The sequence below is a fragment of the Oreochromis niloticus genome, linkage group LG12 (assembly GCF_001858045.2).
Source record: "Oreochromis niloticus isolate F11D_XX linkage group LG12, O_niloticus_UMD_NMBU, whole genome shotgun sequence".
In the NCBI taxonomy this organism is placed as follows: domain Eukaryota; kingdom Metazoa; phylum Chordata; class Actinopteri; order Cichliformes; family Cichlidae; genus Oreochromis; species Oreochromis niloticus.
In genome coordinates, this window is record NC_031977.2 from 17,168,628 (window position 1) to 17,189,375 (window position 20,748).

General features: G+C 39.9%; 1 protein-coding gene across 5 annotated transcripts; it reads left to right on the top strand.

Moving 5' to 3' along the window:
- The first annotated feature begins 210 nt into the window (after positions 1-210).
- Positions 211-19,516, top strand: kif2a (kinesin family member 2a). 5 transcript variants are annotated; one of them, XM_019365852.2, is made up of 22 exons: positions 211-404; positions 7,668-7,762; positions 9,573-9,695; positions 10,490-10,544; positions 11,505-11,621; positions 11,864-11,908; positions 13,253-13,353; positions 13,477-13,572; positions 13,657-13,711; positions 13,790-13,952; positions 14,628-14,718; positions 14,837-14,900; positions 14,985-15,076; positions 15,162-15,304; positions 15,526-15,730; positions 15,899-16,009; positions 16,116-16,183; positions 16,461-16,586; positions 17,348-17,495; positions 18,109-18,210; positions 18,338-18,473; positions 18,571-19,516. In XM_019365852.2, the coding sequence occupies exons 1-22, from the start codon at positions 344-346 to the stop codon at positions 18,654-18,656; spliced, it is 2,283 nt and encodes a 760-aa protein (XP_019221397.1). In that variant the 5' UTR covers positions 211-343; the 3' UTR covers positions 18,657-19,516. The 5 variants fall into 5 exon arrangements, with proteins under 5 accessions (XP_019221397.1, XP_019221399.1, XP_025752718.1 ...); XM_019365854.2 differs by lacking the exon at positions 16,461-16,586; XM_025896933.1 differs by lacking the exon at positions 11,864-11,908.
- The last annotated feature ends 1,232 nt before the right edge of the window (positions 19,517-20,748 follow it).

The window sequence follows — 20,748 nt, forward strand, 5'->3', positions numbered from 1 at the left end:
ATGGTGTGTTTGTACCCAAAGTGATAATGTACAAGTAAAAGTAATAGTTTTTCAATTAACTTTAATAAGAAATCCAATATTTTACAGCAACAGCCTATGATTAAAGAAATAACAATTATAAACACTGTAGTAAATGCAATGCTTTTATGAGCCGCATCACTTTTTTATTTTGAAAAAGCTGACCGGAAAGAAACTGCTATTCTTGGTAGGTACGTAATGCTCTTGACGTAATGCTGCCACTGACTGCATCTTCCTCCCAAAGCAAAGACTGCCAAAGAAGCTGATTTTACTGGCTTACAATAAGTCTCTAGTCCTGTATTTGTTCATTTTTAAGTGATGTAGAATGGCGTCTGGCTTTGGGAAGATAGTCGTTGGTACCTATGTGGAGATAAAACGCAGCGATGGTAAGTTTCACCCTGTCTCTTTATTTTTTCCCGTCGCGGTGTATAAGTTGTTTGGGGATCTTTGTTGCTGCGCTGCTGTTGAATATAGCAACCGTTGTTTCTGGCTGCAGAGCGTAACGTTAGCTGCAGGTTCATATTAGTTGTCAGGGCGGAGAGTTTCAGCACGGCCTAAGCCTTTGAATGGGCGCCTTACCTTTGTTAGCATGCCCATTCAGAAGATATTTCCCGATACCTCTAGATTCTTATCATTAGATAACAACAAATGTCTTTGATGGGAATTTATTAAGCATACAAACATATTAACTCTAGCGCCACCTAGTTTCTTAAATTATTTATTATAACAGGGAATTCAAAATTATAATTAGCCAAGCTAGCGGGATTGCTAACCCGGTTAGCTTAGCTAACTAACGAAGACGGCAGGATTAGCGTTAGCTTGTGGCTAGCCAAAGGTTGTGTGCTGTTTCCCGGCTTCACACAGCAGTGGCTCCGCAGTAAAATCGGTTTCGTTAACATGCAGTTTGGTTTTTGGTTATATTTTATCCCCGCTTTCTTTCATTGTTAGCTTATTAAATGCTCTCTCAAGAAACTGAACCGCTAGCTGTTATTGAAACCCTTTTGAGGTCTAAAATCCTGTATTCATATTGTCTTTTATCACGGTCATTTGCAATAAAATTACATTTGTAACAAAAGCATATACGTAGGCCATTTTTTATAACTCTTTCCTTTATTTCCTCTATTACTCTTGGTATTGCATGGGTCATAAAAGATGATAGTGTTTTATTTAATAGAGGCAATGCCAAGGATATATAATTGTAGATAGTGTAACCTTAAATATGAGGCACCTACTGATGCCCTAGGTTTTTTGTAGTGGTACTAAGGATGTAGCCATAATAGCTTAGGGGGGTTAAACTGGGGTTAAAAAGGGGGGTTAAACTGTATTCACTTGAGCTGAAGTTGTTTCTGAACGCTAACAGATGAGTAGACCAAGAAAAGGGAGAGGCTAGTTGTTGTATGACTCTCCTCTCTGTGAATGCCAGCTTTATTCTTGCTGCTGTGTAGTTGTTCGGCATTGCTTCAGGGCTATAGAGCCAAAGATGACACAGAAGTTTGTGTCATTCCCGCTGGCCCTTTCAGGACTTGGCTACACCCAGTGAAATTGTTTTGCAACAAACCCTCAAACAGCAGCAATCTTGTACACAAAGCACACGGGAATAAGCTTGAAAGCTAGTGCCAGAGGTGTGCTGCAGCCACTGTGCTGGTTAGTATCATTGGTAATGTCCCTAAATCCATAATCTCTGTCCTAAGATCAGGAGTGAGATGTGAACTAGATGCACAGCAGGGCTGCAGAAGGAACCAGTTGTCTGTCTGATGTTGTATCCAGAGCAGGGATTGCCCTCTCCCTCTCTCTCTGGGGGCTGGTTCAGATTCAAGCCAGATTCATGCTATTAGCCACCACCCCATCTGTTGCAGCCGGCTCCCTCTGTTCTGCCAGGACTCTCACTCGCTCCCTCTGTGTTTTTTCCATTTCATATTTATTCCTGTTGAGAGCTAGGTCTCATAGAAAATAATTAGGAGCAGTTTAATTAGACTACCTCCAGTCATCAGAGGATGTTGTGTGCACCTTTTAAAGGTATTATACTCTTAATTGTTCCTGTATATCAATTTTGAGTATTCATTTTGGGGCTTTCCTCTTTTCTTTTTATCTTTTTTAGTAAAATATTATGGTTTGGCATAGTAGGGTCTTTCAGAGCAGAGTGGAGTACCGGAGAGGCAAGGGTCTGTGTGGTGTTTATACACTGCACAATTTTTTTTCTGAATATGTGCCATGTTGATATGGTTTCATTAATAGGTGTCTCTGGTTCTGTGGGTGAAAACGATGCTTTGGGGGTTTTGTTTATTCCACAGGCTTAGCAGAACTAGAACACCCCCATTTTAAGCCCCTTCTGCTCCTGGGAGGTGTCAGTGTACCCATTCAGCAAGGTTTTAGTAAAAAAGTGGGGCACTTGATGGGGCATTCAGTAAGACAAGCCCGTGTGTGACTTGGCATTTCAGCTCATTTAACTCTAAGGATACAGTGTATGTCTGTGAGGAAAATGTAGGCAGCCGTTACAGTTTATTAAAGTCTGGGGGGGAAAATAAATATTCCCTTCTTTGGCAAGGTCAGAGAGTACAGCTGCACAATAGCTCATGTGGATCTTGTAGGTGTACAGTGTCTGGACGTATGCTGTGTCCTTGAAACCTGTCCGTTGGGTCTGTATCTTTGCAGAAAGAACGGTAGAATAGTTTCCAATTAAGCAAATTTGTCACTTCTCGATTATTAAAAGACATGTCTGCCTTGCCGTTTGAAAGTAAATGTAATAACAAAAATAATAATTTTACTTTTAATTAAATCAATAAATTGTTTGTTTTTTTTTAAGACTTGTGTGTCTCCAAATTAAAGACCTATGCTGTTAGTACTTTAAAACATGTGTTTCTGGGTACAACAGGTTACACAAGCTCCTGATGTCCAGTGTTGTATTTAGTGCCATTTACTGCTATTGAGGCTCAGTTTACATAGTTCCTGCCACTGCTAACAGCAAATGTCTACAAGCAGCACCATTGCTTAGCCTCTTCATGGGAAATTTCTTGTACTGTTGCATTATGGGTTCATCATGACTGCCTCCCTTGGCATTTGCACTCACTATAAGGCTCAGATAATCACTCTCATCTGGTAGCAGAATAGACGAAGTGCTGGCATTTTACAGTGAAGATCCAACTGTTGGCTCATTGACACAACAAACATCTTGCAAAGTTAGCAGAGTTGGGAGGAAAGTGATCACTTCATCAGTTTCAGCAGGATCATATGACAGTTACACTGCCTTAGAGTGTTATTCATGTAGTTGTGGGTTGTTATGAATGAGCCTAAAACAAGCCTTGTCCTTATTATATCTGAACCTAATGACCTGTGTAAAATTGACATTTAGAGTGAGACCAACTGTATCCACTCAACCACTAGTACCTGTTGAGCATTGTGTCATTTATTTAATGTAACAGATCTACCCCTTTTATAATAGTATAGTTCAAGGACTTCGGTTTGATATTTATTGGGCATTTTTTTATAGCAGTATGTAAAATAGTAGGGAGGTCTGGCCATTAATAGGTGTATTGTACTGTATTTTAAGAGAACTTCTAACTGGAGATGTGGCGTTCATGAAGTTCTGTACCAGTGCCAGTATGGGTGATTAAAATAACAATTTGGCTGTTGATTGATTTGGAGGGGGAGGGGGGTTGTTGCTATTTATTTCCTCCTTTGTGTCTGGGAAATAAATACATCTCCATCTGTGTAAATAAAAACAGAATAGTGCGTTTATGTATCATTTATTCCATTCATTTTCTTAACCGCTTATCCACTGAGGTCAGCGTTAGGGGTGGATCTATCCCAGCTGTCGCAGAGTGAGAGGCAAACTAGACCCTAAACAGGTTGTATCGCAGGGCCAACACAGAGAGACACACCAGCAAACACTCGCAGTTGGACTTGGACTCACTGCAATCGCTCTCAGAGATTGTTAGAGGCTTATAAATAATTGCTGTTTAATTTATAAATACAGACAGTCTGAATGAGTCTTTGTCAATGAGCACAACTCAAAGGGACTCAACTTAACTGGCTGCCAGTTGATTGTATTCTGGTTATATTCCCGTATATTCCCAACTTTAATAATTATATGTGAATTTCTTCCTATGTAGACAGCATTTTTTGATGATTCATCACAGCTAATTACTTTATTATCAGAAACTGATTGGATGTAATTGCTTTCTTGATCCCATTCAGTCACAGGCTGATAGCGTACTGACTCGGTCTTTTTGGCACCATTTATGGCCAGGCTTCACTGACAGTGTTGGTGTGCTTGACAATCTCATTTTGCAGCAAAAAATAATAACTAAAGTGTACTTAATTGTGTTAAACTTCACGACCGCCTGCTTTATTTAACTTTGAGTTGAAAAATGGCCATAAATCAGAATATATGTTACTGCAGTACTCAGCATGTTGAAAAATGTTAAAAATTGTCGTTGTATCGTATCATTAATTAAGTACTGTGATAACATTGTGCGGTGTCTGTTGATTACCACCTAAGTAGTACATGTATTGGGCTGCAGATTTTCTTGTGTAAAATTATATTGTTGTTGTTGCTATAATTTCAGAATTACATATTATAAAATAATAAGACATTTGTCTCGTTTTATCAAAGTAGTTTGGGCAAAGTTGTTCTCTTCTCTGCTGCCGTTACTTATGCACCAAGTAGTTTATTGAGTCTGATCGCGATGAAGCCACAGGAAGTCTGTGGTCTGCGGCTTGCTGCTTGACATTGGCAAAAGCAGGCAGCCGTTTTTTTCCAGGGCGGTTAGCAGGATGGAGCAGTGATTTGGAGAGCCATGCTTAGCACAGTTGTTTCCATAAATCCTCTGAGTGCTGCTACTCTTGGAGATGTGACATTTAATATCACATGTCTCTTCCCCCCCAGTCACTGTATAATTTAGCTAAAAAAATTTTCAGTCTCTTTCCAAAGACCAGTTTTTGTGGATGAATGCAGCTTGTGGTGGACCAATACCTGTGATAGGTCACCCATCTGGGAGCCGTCAGACCTCGACTGTTTTTGGAGCTTTTTCTAACTAAGTAAATAACTAATAGAGAAATTAATCATTAAATTAATCCATGATGAGTATAACAATATCAGTTCTATTAAACGGTCATTATTTTCCCCAATTAAAACAATTTTAGTTGTGATTAATGTGAATAATATTAATAACCTAATGATAATGACATATAGCAGTGTAACACTCGGTTCAGATTACTTTGACATAGGTAACATTCTCAGAACCTTCGCAGCACTTCTCCTTGTACAAGTATAGTTGTAGGAGTTTTACTTGGGTAAAGGATGTGAATGCTTCCTTCATTACAGTGCATGTTGATGTGTATGAGGAGAAAACGGGCAGAAATATCTTGCTACCATACAGCGCTAGTGCCTAGGGTCCAAAGCGACCTAGTCGTAACAGCCACACAGGATCTTAGAGTAGATCTGTCTACCCCAATCAACGCTACAAACAGTTTGTTCCTCAGACTCAGTGAAAACCTCCATCAAAGCTATTGGGACATTTTTATTACAGTGGTCCCTCGTTTTTCACGGGAGTTGCGTTCAATAAATAACCGATAAGTGAAATCCGTGAAGTAGCCAACTTTATTTTTACAATAATTATAGATGTTTTAAGGCTGTAAAACCCCTCACTACACACTTTATACACTTTTCTCAGACAGACATGAACATTTTCACGCTTTTCTCTCTTGTTTAAACATTCTCAAAGTTCAAATCTTCGTAGAAAAATAAGTGCAGTATTATAGAATGAAACCAAAGGCACCCGCCGGTAACGACGTTTCATCGACATTGTTGTGTTTATTGGGGAGAAAACTTAAAAACATACAGTACAGCACTTCAGAGTCCCACTGCTAGCGATCGAAGATTTATGTAAATTTGACAAGCTGTTGGTAAACATGTGATCAGCAGTAGAATTTTTTGTTTTAAAGCCTCATGTATATTTCCTGTTTAAATTCAAGTCCATGCTTGGATTAGTTACTATTATCATTACTGCCTGTATGGAAGTTTTCTATAATAGCATGTGTCTGATTTCTCTGATAATAAAATGTGAAAGCATCTTGCCTGCTAATAGCAAAACCAAATGAATTGTAGTATAAGTTGCTCTTGTAAGATAAGCTGTCATTGCACATGAACATGATACTTAAATCAATTATTAATTTATATCTATCCATCCAGCTGGGAAGTAATGACAACAACAACAAAACCCCCCTTCATCTACCCTATGTGTTTACAGGTGACAGATTACATGAACCACAATGAGTGTTCAGAAACTAAATTAGTTTTGAGGGCTGAAAAGGACCAAGTATAAAACCACTCTTACATTTTAAAACTTTGTGTTTTATTATAAATCAATTTCAACTATCTATTTTTTTTATTTTTAGTGTGGGGGTTGGAGGGCAGTAGGGTTAACTTTGTTATTCTGTTTATTTTTATGACTGTTTGTATCCTCTATAAATGCACACACGAATGGCTGAAATACTGGATGTCCACACCTTGCTAAATCACCTAAATTTTAAGGAAATAAAGCTATCACAAGTGCACCATATATACCTAACAAATAGAACGTGCATTCTGTTGAATAAATGGCTGCCCTGTGAGAATATCCTTTTCCCTGCTTTTTGCAAATGTAAAACATTTGTATGGTAAATTGATCAAATGTTCAGCACATGAGAACACTGAAAGCATCTTCGCTGGCCGCCTCTCTTTGTGTCTCTAAATAATGGATACTGGAGCATGCTGTTTCCTTAGATAGTGAAGGGATTTTGCAGCATGCAGTTGGATCTGCACAGGCAAAAATGGGAGGGCTGAGCAGCTTTTTTCTTTTTTGTCCTTTTTCTTTTTTTTCTCCAGCTGTTAGTATTGCAGTGTTGAAGACAGAGGGGCGGAGAGAAGCACAGAGGCTAACAGCAGCTGCTCTCATCTCTGTTATCCGAGAGTCTTGCTAACGTTTCATTATCAAACCTCCTGGTCTGAACTTACCAAGATTAGCCTCAGCCTGCTGCCTTCCTCTCACAAGAAACCTAATTTGTTCAGTCACTTACAGAACAATGGAAATGAAATAAAAGCCTCTGTTGGTGAGCATAGGCAGGTTTTGTGTTAGTAACATTTCACTGAAATGCCTGCATTATCTGGAACTAGATTCTTTGTTTGTGAGGATAAAGGTGAATATAAGCTTACATAATTAGTAATGAAACTGTTTAATTGAAGCTAGGTTAAATGTATATGGCATAATAATAAAAAAGTAGGATCACAACACTTCAGACACAACTGAAAATGTAAAATGTATAGAATACATCAGTGGGTCGTCACACAACAACTATAATATAGTATATTATTTAAAAACATGTTCTTTAAAGTCAGTGTATATCCAAATGAAAACCGTTTTATTTTATCAACACTGCATGCAGATCTGATCATGGTAGCAGGTGGAAATTAGACCTTTTTATATTTCATAAATCATGGGGTGTGAATGGCAAATGCAGTTATATTGTTGTTGTACTTACTAAACAATAAAATGCTTTTAATTTTCCATAGCTCTACACTGATTTTGGTCCTCATATTTGCTACCTTCAGCTATTAATGTTTTTCTGCTAATCTGATGTTTGAGTTTATCTCATCTCTGGTGCTTTTACAGGACGTATACATCAGGCGATGGTGACCTCACTTAACGAGGACAATGAGAGCGTCACAGTGGAGTGGATAGAAAATGGAGACACAAAGGGAAAAGAGGTAAACCACTATTTACCACTGTTTTTTACCTCTTAAAGCTTCTTTAACAGCACAAAGTGCTTTTTATTTTCCAAAGCAATGAATAATAGATCCAAAAGCATTCAGGAGCTGCTGTGATTATGCAACTAAGCTGCATGTTCGACCACACATCACCCCTTGCACACCCTGCAGCTCTGATCACATGTAGACAGTGTGAAAATTTAACAGTACATCTGGCGGCAGGCTTGCTGCATCATAATTTCATAATTATTTTTCATGGACATAATAAAAAGCACAAAGATAAGTAGAATTATTTATATAAAAATGTCTGTTACTTCATGTGGTTCAGCCCTGTCTTTGGAGCACATACGCACAGTCCAAATAAGACAATAAAAAATACTAGAAAAAGCATTTCCTAGCAAAAATGCAATGTGAATGCTGCAATTTGAAAATGTTGCCTGAAATGTTTAAAAATATTTGAAATATTCAAAGCTAAATTTGCTAAATCAGCTTAATTGCAAACGATTAGCAAAATATTGGCCAGCAACAGTACCAAAAACTGAAAATGTGTTAAATAAAACGAAAAAGGTACCAAAACTGAGCTTCATTTGGCTAAAATGACCTTTTTCAAAACAAAGACAAAAAAAGCTGAACTTGGAGCTGAAGCTCATCAAAATGAAAAATGATCTCAAATGAGAAATGTTTATCTAGAAATGTTTAGCCGTGTGACGATTTTGACATCACATCCTATGTCGCGAGACACAATCTTTGTGGTGCGTCGGCCGGTCGTGCACCTCTTGATTATTGTAAGCAGACGTCAGAGTTGTGTTTAAGACATGAGTCTACGATCATGCTGGTTATTAGCTCAATTTTAATCATAATCCTGCACAGAAGCTCAGAGATGTACAAACACACAGAGGGAGATGTTACATCTGTTTGAAAACTTTAGTTTGTGGAAAGAACTTTGAGCAAAGCAACCACTGCAGAGGGTATATTGGCAGCTTCAGGCTGTTTACTTTATCCCTCCAACAAAACAGAAAGAGAATTGAGAAATTGCTGAATGACATTGGATGAAAGAGGACAAGGATGGCTATGTTTTGATGTATATATTATACATGTGGGGCAAAAGATTTGGGCATGCAAAAAAGAGGTTTTTCACATTATTCTTCTAGCACAGTTTAAAGAGCAGGGGATGTCATCACACAGTGGTGGCAAAATGCCATGGAATATCTAATTCTTCATAAAAATTGATAAAAGCACACTTCTCCAGAAAAAGCTGAACGTTTTGATACCAGAATGGTTTCTGTAGCACAAAGTATGCAGAAGTAGTTAAGTGCAGAAGGATCTCAATAATGTGAATGCTTATACAGCGTGCACATTACCTAGATTTTTAAAGTATAAAAACGAATGAGAAAGTTGGAGCAAGTTGTCCATTAATTGCAGCATTGATTCTCAGCCCATCAAAACGACAAAGTGTCCATGCAGCAAGTCTGTCTCTGAGCTTTTTCACCCATGGAGCGTTGCTGAAATTTACAGTACAGAACTTTAAAAATGACATTCAACAGCAGTTTTAGAAAGTGTTCAACGCCCTTTGGCTTTACTGCAATAAATCTGACGGATAATTTTGACTACTCAGCACACAAGAGACATCCAAGTTTAAATATAAGCACTCGGGGTTAGTTTGAAGACTCTTGTCCACCTTAATTATGTACAAAACTGGTCCCATTTAAGCCTTTTTTAGGCTTTTGTGATGCACTGTATTTTCAAACTGACTGAACCCCCCCGTCATAGACATAATCACTTGACTTTATGCTGCTCTGTTTCTGGACAGATTGACTTGGAGAGTATATTTGCACTTAATCCAGATGTGGCTCCAGATGAAGAAATTGCCCCTAGTCCAGAGACCCCACCCCCTCCTACACCCACATGTGTGAAGGTCAACAAAATTGCAAAGGTGAGTGGTGCTGTGTGACCTTATCAGCACCTGAAGGTGTAGCGTGTGATTTACATTGCTCAGAATAGCAGCTCTTTGTTTTGTCACCCTTTAACATCCCTCATTCACGGGCTAGCGCCCAGGCTTCCTCGGGTAACCTGTGCAGCTCAGTGTGCTGGGTCTTTTTATAGAACCTCGATCCTTCTCAGGAACCAGCTAACTGGTCCTGTTAAGTACACCATGTGTCATAAATATAGATTAACAGGTGAGAGTCTTCAGTGTTTTTGGAGTTTTTTTCTTTCTAAATTCAGTAAATATTCAGGGCTCAAGGTTTCCACCACCCTTTTGTCTCACCAACAGCCCACCCAGACTCAAGATTTTCTTTGTGTGTTTTGTGGCATGAGCTGTATCATCACGGTTTTTCCTTTGTCAGAGATCTAACTAGAATTTGGGTAAAGTCCTATATCAAATCATCACTTACCCAGTACTGAATATTAGACATTTTTGTCTGATATTCACATTTGTCAAATGATCAGAAATTACAGGAACATTTCTGCCAGTGAGGGAACAGGGTACTTAGAAGATGAATCAGGAGTTGCACCTGTGCCGCTCTGTTTCTCCATCTGTGCCACACAGTATGCTTTGCAGCATGTGGATACATTAACCACTCTCCTCCAAAAAAAGCGTGTGTATTCCTGTATCTTTGTATGCAGAGTAGTCACGATAAGAAAAGTCTGGAACTTTGTGACAACAAAAGTAGGAATCACACTAGCTAACTCAATAGTCATTTCTCTTTATTTGTTTTCCCCTCACAGAACCGACGGACGATAGCACCTCCTAAGAATGATACTCCATCCAGAGATAATAGAGGTTTGAGGAACTGCAACATTATCCTAACATATTTATGGTGGTTTGATTGTTATTGAAATTGTTGCTTTCTATGGCTTGGTATTTTTTGTTTGTCAGTCTTTGTTTTGTTTATTTCCATCATGAGTTTGCTCACTTTAGTTTAGCAATTATTTTACTATAATGCACAAAATTTGTGGGGGTTTTTGTTTTGTTTTTGTTTGTTTTTTTTGTCCACCATCTCCTCCTGTGCAATCAGGAACAACTAACTTTTTAAGCATTTATAAAAGCATCATATCATTTTTATTTCTTGACATTAGCTTCTCATTTACATCCACAAAAGTTGGATTATACATGCCGTTTTTGCATTTATGCAGCTATGGTCTCATAAAAGCTTCTTGTCATACTCATTTCATGGCAAGCAGCAAACACAGGCCAAACAGTACTGTAGTATGGGCAGGCAGTAGTTGTTTAAATGTAAAATTGATAGTTTAATAGAATATGTTCTCCAATGCAAACATAGTGGCTCCAGTGTAGTCGTTTACACTTTTGGCTAACAAGCCAATACCAGGAGGAGACACAAATCCCTTTGGTGGTGCATCAGTACAGGACACCCAGTGTTTCAAAAAAAAAAAAAAAAGATAAAGTAAAATAAAAAATACTGACTAATCCATTTATATATAGAACTACCCACTACTTTCAGCTGCTTCCTTATTTATAAGAAAGCATTTTTCTGAAATACAAACATAACACTCACAGCCTTATAGTTTCAGTACACGTGAACCATCCACATGTTTGTTGTGCTAACAAATTTTTTATTCATTATTATTATTATCTATTTTTTTTCTTTCCTCCTTCTTCCTCCTTTTTAATATTCATTCATTTGTTTATTTGGGGTTTTCTTTTTTGCTGTAAATGTTGCTTGGTAGTGGCATCTGGATCAGAGATATTTGTATTTTAATCTTTGTGGTGTTGTGTCTTAAGCAATTCCAACCCGGGCCAGACCTCCACAGCCTCAGCAGCCAGAGCCTGCTCCACCTCCTCCATCGCAGCAGCCTGCACAGCCCACTCAGGCCCAGACACAGCAGCAGCTACAGAACGGTAACAATCATGACATTTGTCAAGAAAATTATAATTTCAAGAAACCAGTTTTAAGCAGTTGGCCAAAAGCTTCTAGACTAATCCCTTATGCAAATGTGAAGCATAATCCATATAAGATTTTTTTTTCTCTTTTTTTAAATCCAAATATACTGTCAGCGTTAGTAAAAATGCATCGATCGCACAAAAGCATATCATCAAAATCTTTTAATGTCATGTCTTTGTTGACCACATGTTCATCACAGAGTCCTCACATCAGCCGCTATCCAGAAAGGAGTTTGGACAGCTTTGTATGTATCACCTGCATGTTACCCCTGCCCTCAGTGCTTCACAGTGATTCTGATAGTTTCCAATAGAGTCCGATAGACCTCTAGTCAAACAAGAAGATCGCTCAGCCAAATGTCTGCCACGTACTGCTCAGAGCTGTTGGAAGGACAAGAAGCAGCACACTCACAATCCATCCAGCAGACAGGCTTTCTGGGTATTAGGAGGGGGAAAAAAATTGTGGTGTCGTTTGGCTGTGCTGCTTTTTTTTTTTTTTTGGTCTGTGTGTCTGGTTTCTGCTGAGTCACACACGGGCACACACGTGGAAGAGCCTGCGGTAATGTGTGTTACGTCTCTGGGCTCAGACAGCAATGATAGCCTTTTACTCAAAGTGCTCGCTGTCATTCGGAGAGCTGAGAGGATGATGTGAATGCCTTGTCCCCCCTCCTCACCCCCTCAGCTCCCCTCCACACAGACTGAATAGCCCATAAGCAGTAATGGTGCTGAGTTCCTCTTATATTTCTTGTCCCGGTGCTGACCCAGCTCATCTTCTCCTCCCAGATTAGAGCAGATTATTAATCCCTCTGCTCTGATAGTCTGGGTTCTCAGGGACTGGAGCCAGCAGGAGGCCAGGACTGTGTCACAGGGCTTGGGCCGGGCTTTGCAGCGGGAAGCTGGGGCTGCAGCGGCGAGCATTGAGCCGGGTCTAATCGAATAACATAGTTTTGATGAACTCTGCACTGAATTAAAAGTGGCTTTTACTCACATGTTTGCTAACTTGTGTTCCTTTATAATGGTGACTAATAGATTGATTGACCTGAAACAAAACTAATCTGGGGGTGTGGTGCTCGGGAGCTTTGGAATAACCTTCTTAAGACAATCATTCTTGATTTGAAACAGCCTCTTACTGTAATCAGACTGGATTAAAACAGTAATGCAAGGCACATATCCTGCATTGTAAGTGTGTTTTGGTTTTGTCTTTGTTTTTTCAATTTTCCTTTCAGAGGTCACATGTCCTGTTGTGTTTGAGGAAACAAATTAAAAAAAAAAAAAAACAGGTTTTGAAACACAGTGCTGCAAAAGGCCTTTTGTTGGTTATGTAGAGCAAGCAGCTAATGTTATGCGGGAGACACTGTGTGCCAGCCGCTGCATCCCGGTGTGTAGTAGCTGTATCACTGCTCTGCTTTGTTGGAGCCAGCCCAAGGTTTCTCTGCTGTTTAAATAAAGGCCAACAGAAAGGAAAGCTGATAGAAGACGCTGGGAAAGTAGTAGAAGTAACATATTGTAAGCGAGATGAAAGAGGAAGAGAAAGCTGTTGATACATGATGTGAAAGGTGGGAGAATTATTGTTTTTCTTTTCTAAATGGCAGCACGAAGGAAGTCAAACTGCGTGAAGGAGGTGGAAAAACTTCAAGAGAAAAGAGAAAGACGTCGGCTTCAGCAGCAGGAGCTCAGGGAGAAAAGAGCTCAGGTACACTGATGATGTTCTTTTTTTTTTCTTTTTTTTCTTTTTGCCATAGAGTTGATTACATTGAAGTGAGAATTTATTTGATTATGTCGAATAATTGTCACGTTGACTGTCTCTGTCCTTCAGGAGGTGGACACCACCATCCCCAACTATGAGATCATGTACATGATCCGAGATTTCCGAGCCAGTCTAGACTACCGGCCCCTGACCACAGCAGACCTGGTGAAAATTCTTCTTCGTTCCTGATCGGTAAGAATTGACCTTCATCCAAAGTTTAATAAATGTCCTTCTCATTGCACTGCCCAGATTGAAGAGCACAGAATATGCGTTTGTGTGAGGAAACGTCCACTCAACAAAAAAGGTGAGGTCTTTGATGAGTTTCGCCTCATGCTATGTGCTAAGTACTTTTTTATAAAGTGTCGCCTCTGCTGTGTTTCAGAGTTGTCCATGAAGGATTTGGATGTGATCACCATTCCCAGTAAGGATGTGGTGATGGTTCATGAACCTAAACAAAAAGTGGACCTGACCCGCTACCTGGAGAACCAGACCTTCCGTTTTGACTACGCCTTTGACGACAGCACCACAAACGAGATGGTTTACAGGTTTGTGACCCGAAGCGACATCTGAGCTGTTAGATTTATTCAATTTCGAGTCAGATTCAGATTATGTGATGCAGCACACGATAAGCCGACCAAAGACACAGGCGGAGAATCTCTGCCAAGCAATGGCGCACAATCAAGAACAACCAGACTTTCCAGTATTTGCAGTGTTTGTCTTAGCTTAGTTTTGAGAGATGTTTGCAGACAGCTATGTGTGGGGAAAAAATTGTTGAATGGTTTCTGATGCACAAACTGCAAATGAACAAGTCAGTGTTTTTGCCCCAAATTATCGGCCGGGGGGGGGAAACCCTGGATCAGCGCAGCCACACTCATTGAGGGGTGCGACCTGGCCGCTCGGCCAGCGGAATTAGACTGAAATGTGTTGATTGTGATCGTTTTTGTTTTTTTAAATCATTTACAAACATGCTACAAATGACTCTATCTATTTGCTTTGTTACTAAACCAAACTAATTCTAATAACAGCCACAGGTTGACATTTTCAAGTTGCAAATTCATAGATAATAAAAAACTGAAATCTGTTTTTTTGCATGTTAATATAATTCCTTTAGTCAGAAGAAAGGTGACTAACAAACAAAATTAGATGAATGAATTGTTAATATTTTCTGTATAAATTCAGGGAGGGAGTAGAGCATGACTGTGTTTTGTCTTCTCCTGCAGGTTCACAGCCAGACCTCTTGTGGAAACCATTTTTGAGAGAGGCATGGCCACCTGCTTTGCCTACGGACAGACAGGCAGTGGAAAAACACATGTGAGTTACAATTAATGTGCCTTTAAGAAAACAGAAGGCTTTTATCCTTGTAGTTGGAGTGCATCTTATATAATTAACATTTTAACTTGTATATATTTATTTTTCCATTGTGTCACAGACTATGGGTGGCGATTTCTCTGGGAAAAACCAAGACTGCTCTAAAGGAATTTATGCATTAGCTGGTAAGCACATCAGATGTAGCTCTTTGTTGACTGAAGGATAAGTTGGATCTGTTTTGGAATTCGGTCTCTCGTGTTTTTATGCAGCTCGGGATGTATTTCTCATGTTGAAGAAACCCAGCTACAAAAAGTTAGATCTACAAGTGTACGCAACTTTCTTTGAAATCTACAGTGGGAAGGCAAGTCATGTGTGATCATTTCTTTCCTTCTTATTTTTTTCTTAAAGAGAGATTTTATCTAATGCTGATAGAACTGTGTTTGTAGGTGTTTGACCTGCTGAATCGTAAAGCTAAGCTGAGGGTACTGGAGGACGGGAAACAGCAAGTGCAGGTGGTGGGGCTGCAGGAGAAGGAGGTCAAGTGCACAGAGGATGTCCTGAAACTCATTGAAGTGGGAAACAGCTGCAGGTATGACAGCAGGAACTTTCTCAGGAATCCCGAGACTTTGAGTTCTTGTATTTGATCAGTGATCAGATCAAAACTCTGAAACTCGTTTATTGTCATGCAGACGTCGTCTAGCACAATATTCATGTTCTTTGAGGATGTTATTCCTTCTCCTAAAGTTATTAATTTTTTGCCCTCGCTGCTGCTGCTTCCTCTTCTTCATCATCTTGATCACCCCCCAAAAGAACATCAGGGCAGACTTCGGCCAACGCTCACTCGTCTCGCAGCCACGCCGTATTCCAGATCATTCTCCGGAGGAAGGGGAAGATGCATGGAAAGTTCTCCCTCATCGATCTTGCGGGCAATGAGAGGGGGGCGGATACATCGAGCGCTGACCGGCAGACTCGTCTGGAGGGAGCAGAGATCAACAAAAGCTTGTTGGCCCTGAAGGTCTGTGTGCAGTGAAGGGATAGCTGAGTCGCTGACTCCTAAGTGTTGGCTACCACTTCATTTTTTTTCCTGTTGATTTGTAAGATAACAAAGAAATGTCATGTATACTGTTTCCATTCGTTTTTTGTTTTATTTTGTTTACCAAGGATGTCTCTCTTGTTGTTTCAGGAGTGTATCAGAGCTCTGGGTCGTAACAAGCCCCATACGCCATTCAGAGCCAGTAAGCTCACCCAGGTCCTCAGAGACTCCTTTATTGGGGAAAACTCACGCACATGCATGGTCAGTCCTCTGTCTTTGGCAGTCTTTGGACATGTTATCACATCTTTTCCACAGATTAATACATGTGAAATAAATCTGAATGATTTATTCAGTTTTTTTTCTCCAGATTGCAACCATTTCTCCTGGGATGACATCCTGTGAGAACACACTCAACACACTACGCTACGCTAACAGGTGGGGTTGAGATAACCCACTCCAGTGATTTGGACAGTATCTACCTTTTACAGGAACTTCTTGGATTATTCACCTTTATGAAATTTTAGCTCTTTTAAATTCCTCTGTAATGTCCAATGGCTTTTAGAGAATCTGAAATTAGCTGTACTACTCCAAATTTCTCTGCTTACTCTTGTTCGTTCTGACTCTTGTATCCTCTTCCCTTTTTTTTCCTACTTTCTTTCCTTCTTGTTTCCCGCCCTCTGCTGCTCTGTATGCTGGTATGATGGCTGTGTAGAGTGAAGGAGTTTGGAATTAGTCCGTCAGACATCCCCTTCTCCCAGAGCGGTCAGGGAAGCCGCCCTGAGCACTCGCCCACCAATACCTTTGAGTATGATGACTTTGCTGCTACCTCTCCCAGCAGGTCAAGCACTTCCCAAAGCACAGCACCACACGCACAAATACACACAGTGCATGCTGTCCCTTTGTGTATCTAATGCATTATAAAACACACCCATGAGCTCATTTATCAGCTCCTCACTGCGCTACACTTCCTGTCTTCCCCTTTCTGTTTTTCATCTGCATGTTTTGATGTGATTCATCTTTTCATCCCTGCTTTGACTTTGATCTGAACTGTAGACAAAACTTCTTTTTTTTTAATTGTGTTGCTAAATCCTGAAGAACAATATGTCTGTCTGTGTGGGTGTGCCTTTTATTTGCTCTGTTGTTTCATCGCTGTTCATGCCCCGGATGTCAGGGATAACTGTGATAGCTGGGTGTGATAAGTCAGAATGCTGGTGCAAAACTCGACTTTTAGCTGTTTGGCAAATGCATCCACGGTGAGCTTTTGTTTGAGCCAAACGCTCAGCGGGTAATCCCTTATCCCAGCCGTAGTCCTAATTAATTGGCGCTGGCACCTGCAGGTTGGGTACAGTGCTGTAATCCCTCATCAGCTTTGCGAGAGCCTAGTTAAACATGAGCTCTGAACACCCAGACTCCATGAAAACTGATATCTGGAAATTGAGCATTGTCATCTGTGCCTGTGCATGACATCACTGCTGTCATGAAGCTGCCATGCTGCACAAACCATGAACCGCAAACCAAACATCAGCCTGGTTAAAAACAGGTCTGACCTGTGGTCACTGCGATCTGATGCGTTTCTTTATTTCTTCTTTTGGTCTGCAGGGTAAAGGAGCTAACGGTGGACCCCAACCAAGTGATGGAAGGGGGACGCCCCAATATCCATGCTGTCAACCAGCTGGATCTCTTGGATGAAGAGTGGCTGAGCATCTCACCACAAAGAGACGACCTCAAACTTCTCTGTGAGCAGAATGTAAGTGCTCACGATTCATTCTTTGAAGCACAAATCAGACTGTTTGCATCTGGAAATTATATCTGAAAATAGGGCTGCTGTGCAACAGGAGGTAGAACAAGGCTGTGTATTACTCAGTAGTTCAGTCCCTGGCTCCTACAAGGTGCATGTCAGTGCAAGATACTGGTATATGAGCACTAAATAAGTACCAGCCCATTTACCGTATCACAGCTGCCACGTATTTCACTACCCAAAGTGTTTTCTTTTGGATTAACATTCAAACTTTTATTTATCAGTGATGAAGGTGATGTCCACTGATAACCAGATTTCAGAAATTATCTCTGTGCTGTAGCTTTTTGTTAAGTCCATTTAATTGTAAGAAAATTAGATTTTTGACTAAAATGCGTCATACAAAAGAGTGAGATATGATAATAATAACACAAATGGAAGAACTCAGTCTGGTTTAAAACCCAAATAATAAACATGGGTTTTTACTCAGGTTTAAAGAATATTTGTTTGTTGGAGACATCGTGACGTATAAAGGGAAAGAAGCCACAGTTTAGAAGCAGCTATTTAAAAATGCCTGATCTCCTTTGTTTAAATCTGGATCTTGCTGCTGGATCTGTAAACACAGGAGGAAGAAGTGTCTCCCCAGCTCTTCACCTTCCATGAGGCCGTGTCACAGTTGGTGGAGATGGAGGAGCAGGTCCTAGAGGACCACAGAGCTGTTTTCCAGGTTAGAAAACACTCCCGCTCTCCTTGGTTCTTTCATTTTCTTTTTCTCGTACATACTTGTATGAATCCAGATAAATTGCAGCTCCTGACAGTGAATTTATAACTTCTCTTTGTTCTCCTCTGAGCAGGAGTCTATCCGGTGGCTGGAAGATGAAAAGGTGCTGCTGGAGATGACGGAGGAGGTGGATTATGACGTGGAGTCTTACGCCACGCAGCTGGAGCAGATCCTAGATCAAAAGATAGAAATTCTCACCGAGCTCCGAGGTATGCCCGAAACTCACATGCACATCACTTAACAATAGAATACAGCCCTCCTGTTACATTTTTTAAATGTGTGAAATGCTTTTGCTCTCTTCAACAGACAAAGTGAAGTCATTCCGCTCTGCACTGCAGGAGGAGGAGCAAGCCAGTAAGCAGATCAATCCCAAGAGGCCACGTGCTCTTTAGAGTCTGAAGAGGTTTAAGTGGCGCGTTGAGAAACATAACCACTAGATGTTTGGCACAAGTCGAGCTGACACTAGCAGCTGTGAAAACACAAATTAAAGGACTGTTTAATGTACCAACAGGCTCAATGAATATCATTTGTTTTGATCCCTCTAGTAACAGAAACTGGCTCTCCACTCACTCTTTGGTCTTGTTAGAAAACTGGAAGGAAAGTAGTTTTTATTTCCTTCCACTTTAGATGATTTTTTTTTTTTTTTAATGGAGAACGTTTAGTTTCCTTTCCTTGTACTTAAATTATTTTTCTTTTATACCCGTTTGTACTTCCTTTGAACTGAAACTTTTCGACCGGTTTTAAGAGGAGATCTCAGTTGAACATGCTTCGAAGTTTACTACACAAAACCAGTATTTGATTTCTGGTTTGCTCTGGCTGACATTTCTGCATGTGCACTCTGTGATAGCTTATGTACACCACTGTTTCATGGTCCGGGGATCCCCCCGGTCGGCATCGTAAAGTCATACTTCATTGTAAATGATCTCTTCTCCCTTTCCCTTCCTTCTCAAAGTTTTTACCAGTTTGGAGGAAGCGTTAAACCACATTGTGTTTCTTTCCTTCTGTCACCCCTGACAGATTTTTACATGTAGTTTGCTACAGTCTGTGCCATGTGGCAACTGACTCAAAAAACTCTTACTGTAAAACATGTTTTCCACCCATTTAACACTTTGTTAAAAAAAAAATGGAACTAGAAAAACTATTAATAAATGTATAGTGAAGATCACTGACCTATCATTGGTTATGTTGCTCAGTGTTTGCACCAGATGTAATGCTGGAAGAATTAATAAAAAGTCATGTTTCATTTCAATGACTTATGTGACCCAAATTATCTTTAACTGCTATGAACATAAAGTCAAGTTTGAGTAGAAATTGAGCGTCTAAAGGTGGGCTCTGCTTCACCACCTTGAATTTCACTGTGCTACTTTAAGTTTTCACATCAGGGCGAGTTCAACATACCCGTATCTCTCTGCTGTCTGGATTCACTTACCCTGTCGTTGATGATCAAGATAAGCAGTCACACAAAGCTGGTTATAAACTAGCTAAGTTAACCCAAGGTTTCCCCTGGGGTGGTGTTAGCAGTATCTGACTAATCTAAAAGGCAGTTTCATGGCTCATTTGTCATTTTTCTTCCACAGAAAATGATCCCTATGAGTGTCACCTGCTCCAATCAGAGACTTTAACAGATGATAAAATGGTGATCAAAAATCTATAAAGAACAAGAACTCGTTCATCTGTGATTTAGCACACAGACCAGTAAAATAAACATTTAACTCAAATTATTTTATCATCGAGTTCGCTCTGTGCTGCTTTAAAAGAGAATTATCAGCAGACGATAGAAAAGTACATTTATTTGGTGACGTGGAAAATGTATAAACACATGCACTCCCGTGACAACGTGATGCAGTTTGTTTCATTCAGTGTTTTCTGTAAGTTACGACTTAAAACATGCTGTAAATGACAGAATTGTGCTAATGTGGAGCTTTCAGTTGATTTTAAACTGAAACTGCCTCTGACAGGTTTAGTTTTTATTCTTTCAGCTGCCGACTCTGTGCTGTCTTTATGAGAGTAAAGAATAAATATAAAAACAGAATTCAAACATAGGCTTAGTCTGCAGCAGTATAGGCATCCTCCTGTTTTAAGATCAGGTACTACTGATGCTTATAAAAATATAAAAGTAATCGCAAAAATGTAGCTAACAGAAAGGCGAAAATAAAGTAATAATGTCACGTCTAAGAATCTGTATTCACTACTGATCGCTGTATTCTGGAGACCTGATTGGTCAGCAGGCGGTAATTACTTACCTGCTGATCTCTTATGTGGAAAGTTCAAAGAATACGTCACCATTGTGATTTACCCTGATAACCGAACCGCCTTCACAGTATAGAAAATTCAGGGTTAACCCTGAAATTACCTGCTCAAGACGAAATCCTCCTTTGTAGTACACGCCTCAGAGCGTGAAGACAATACTTCAAATGTATTATTCTATATTAAAAAAGAAAATACTAACTTACAACAGTAACAGCCTCCAGTGTATTATTGTAC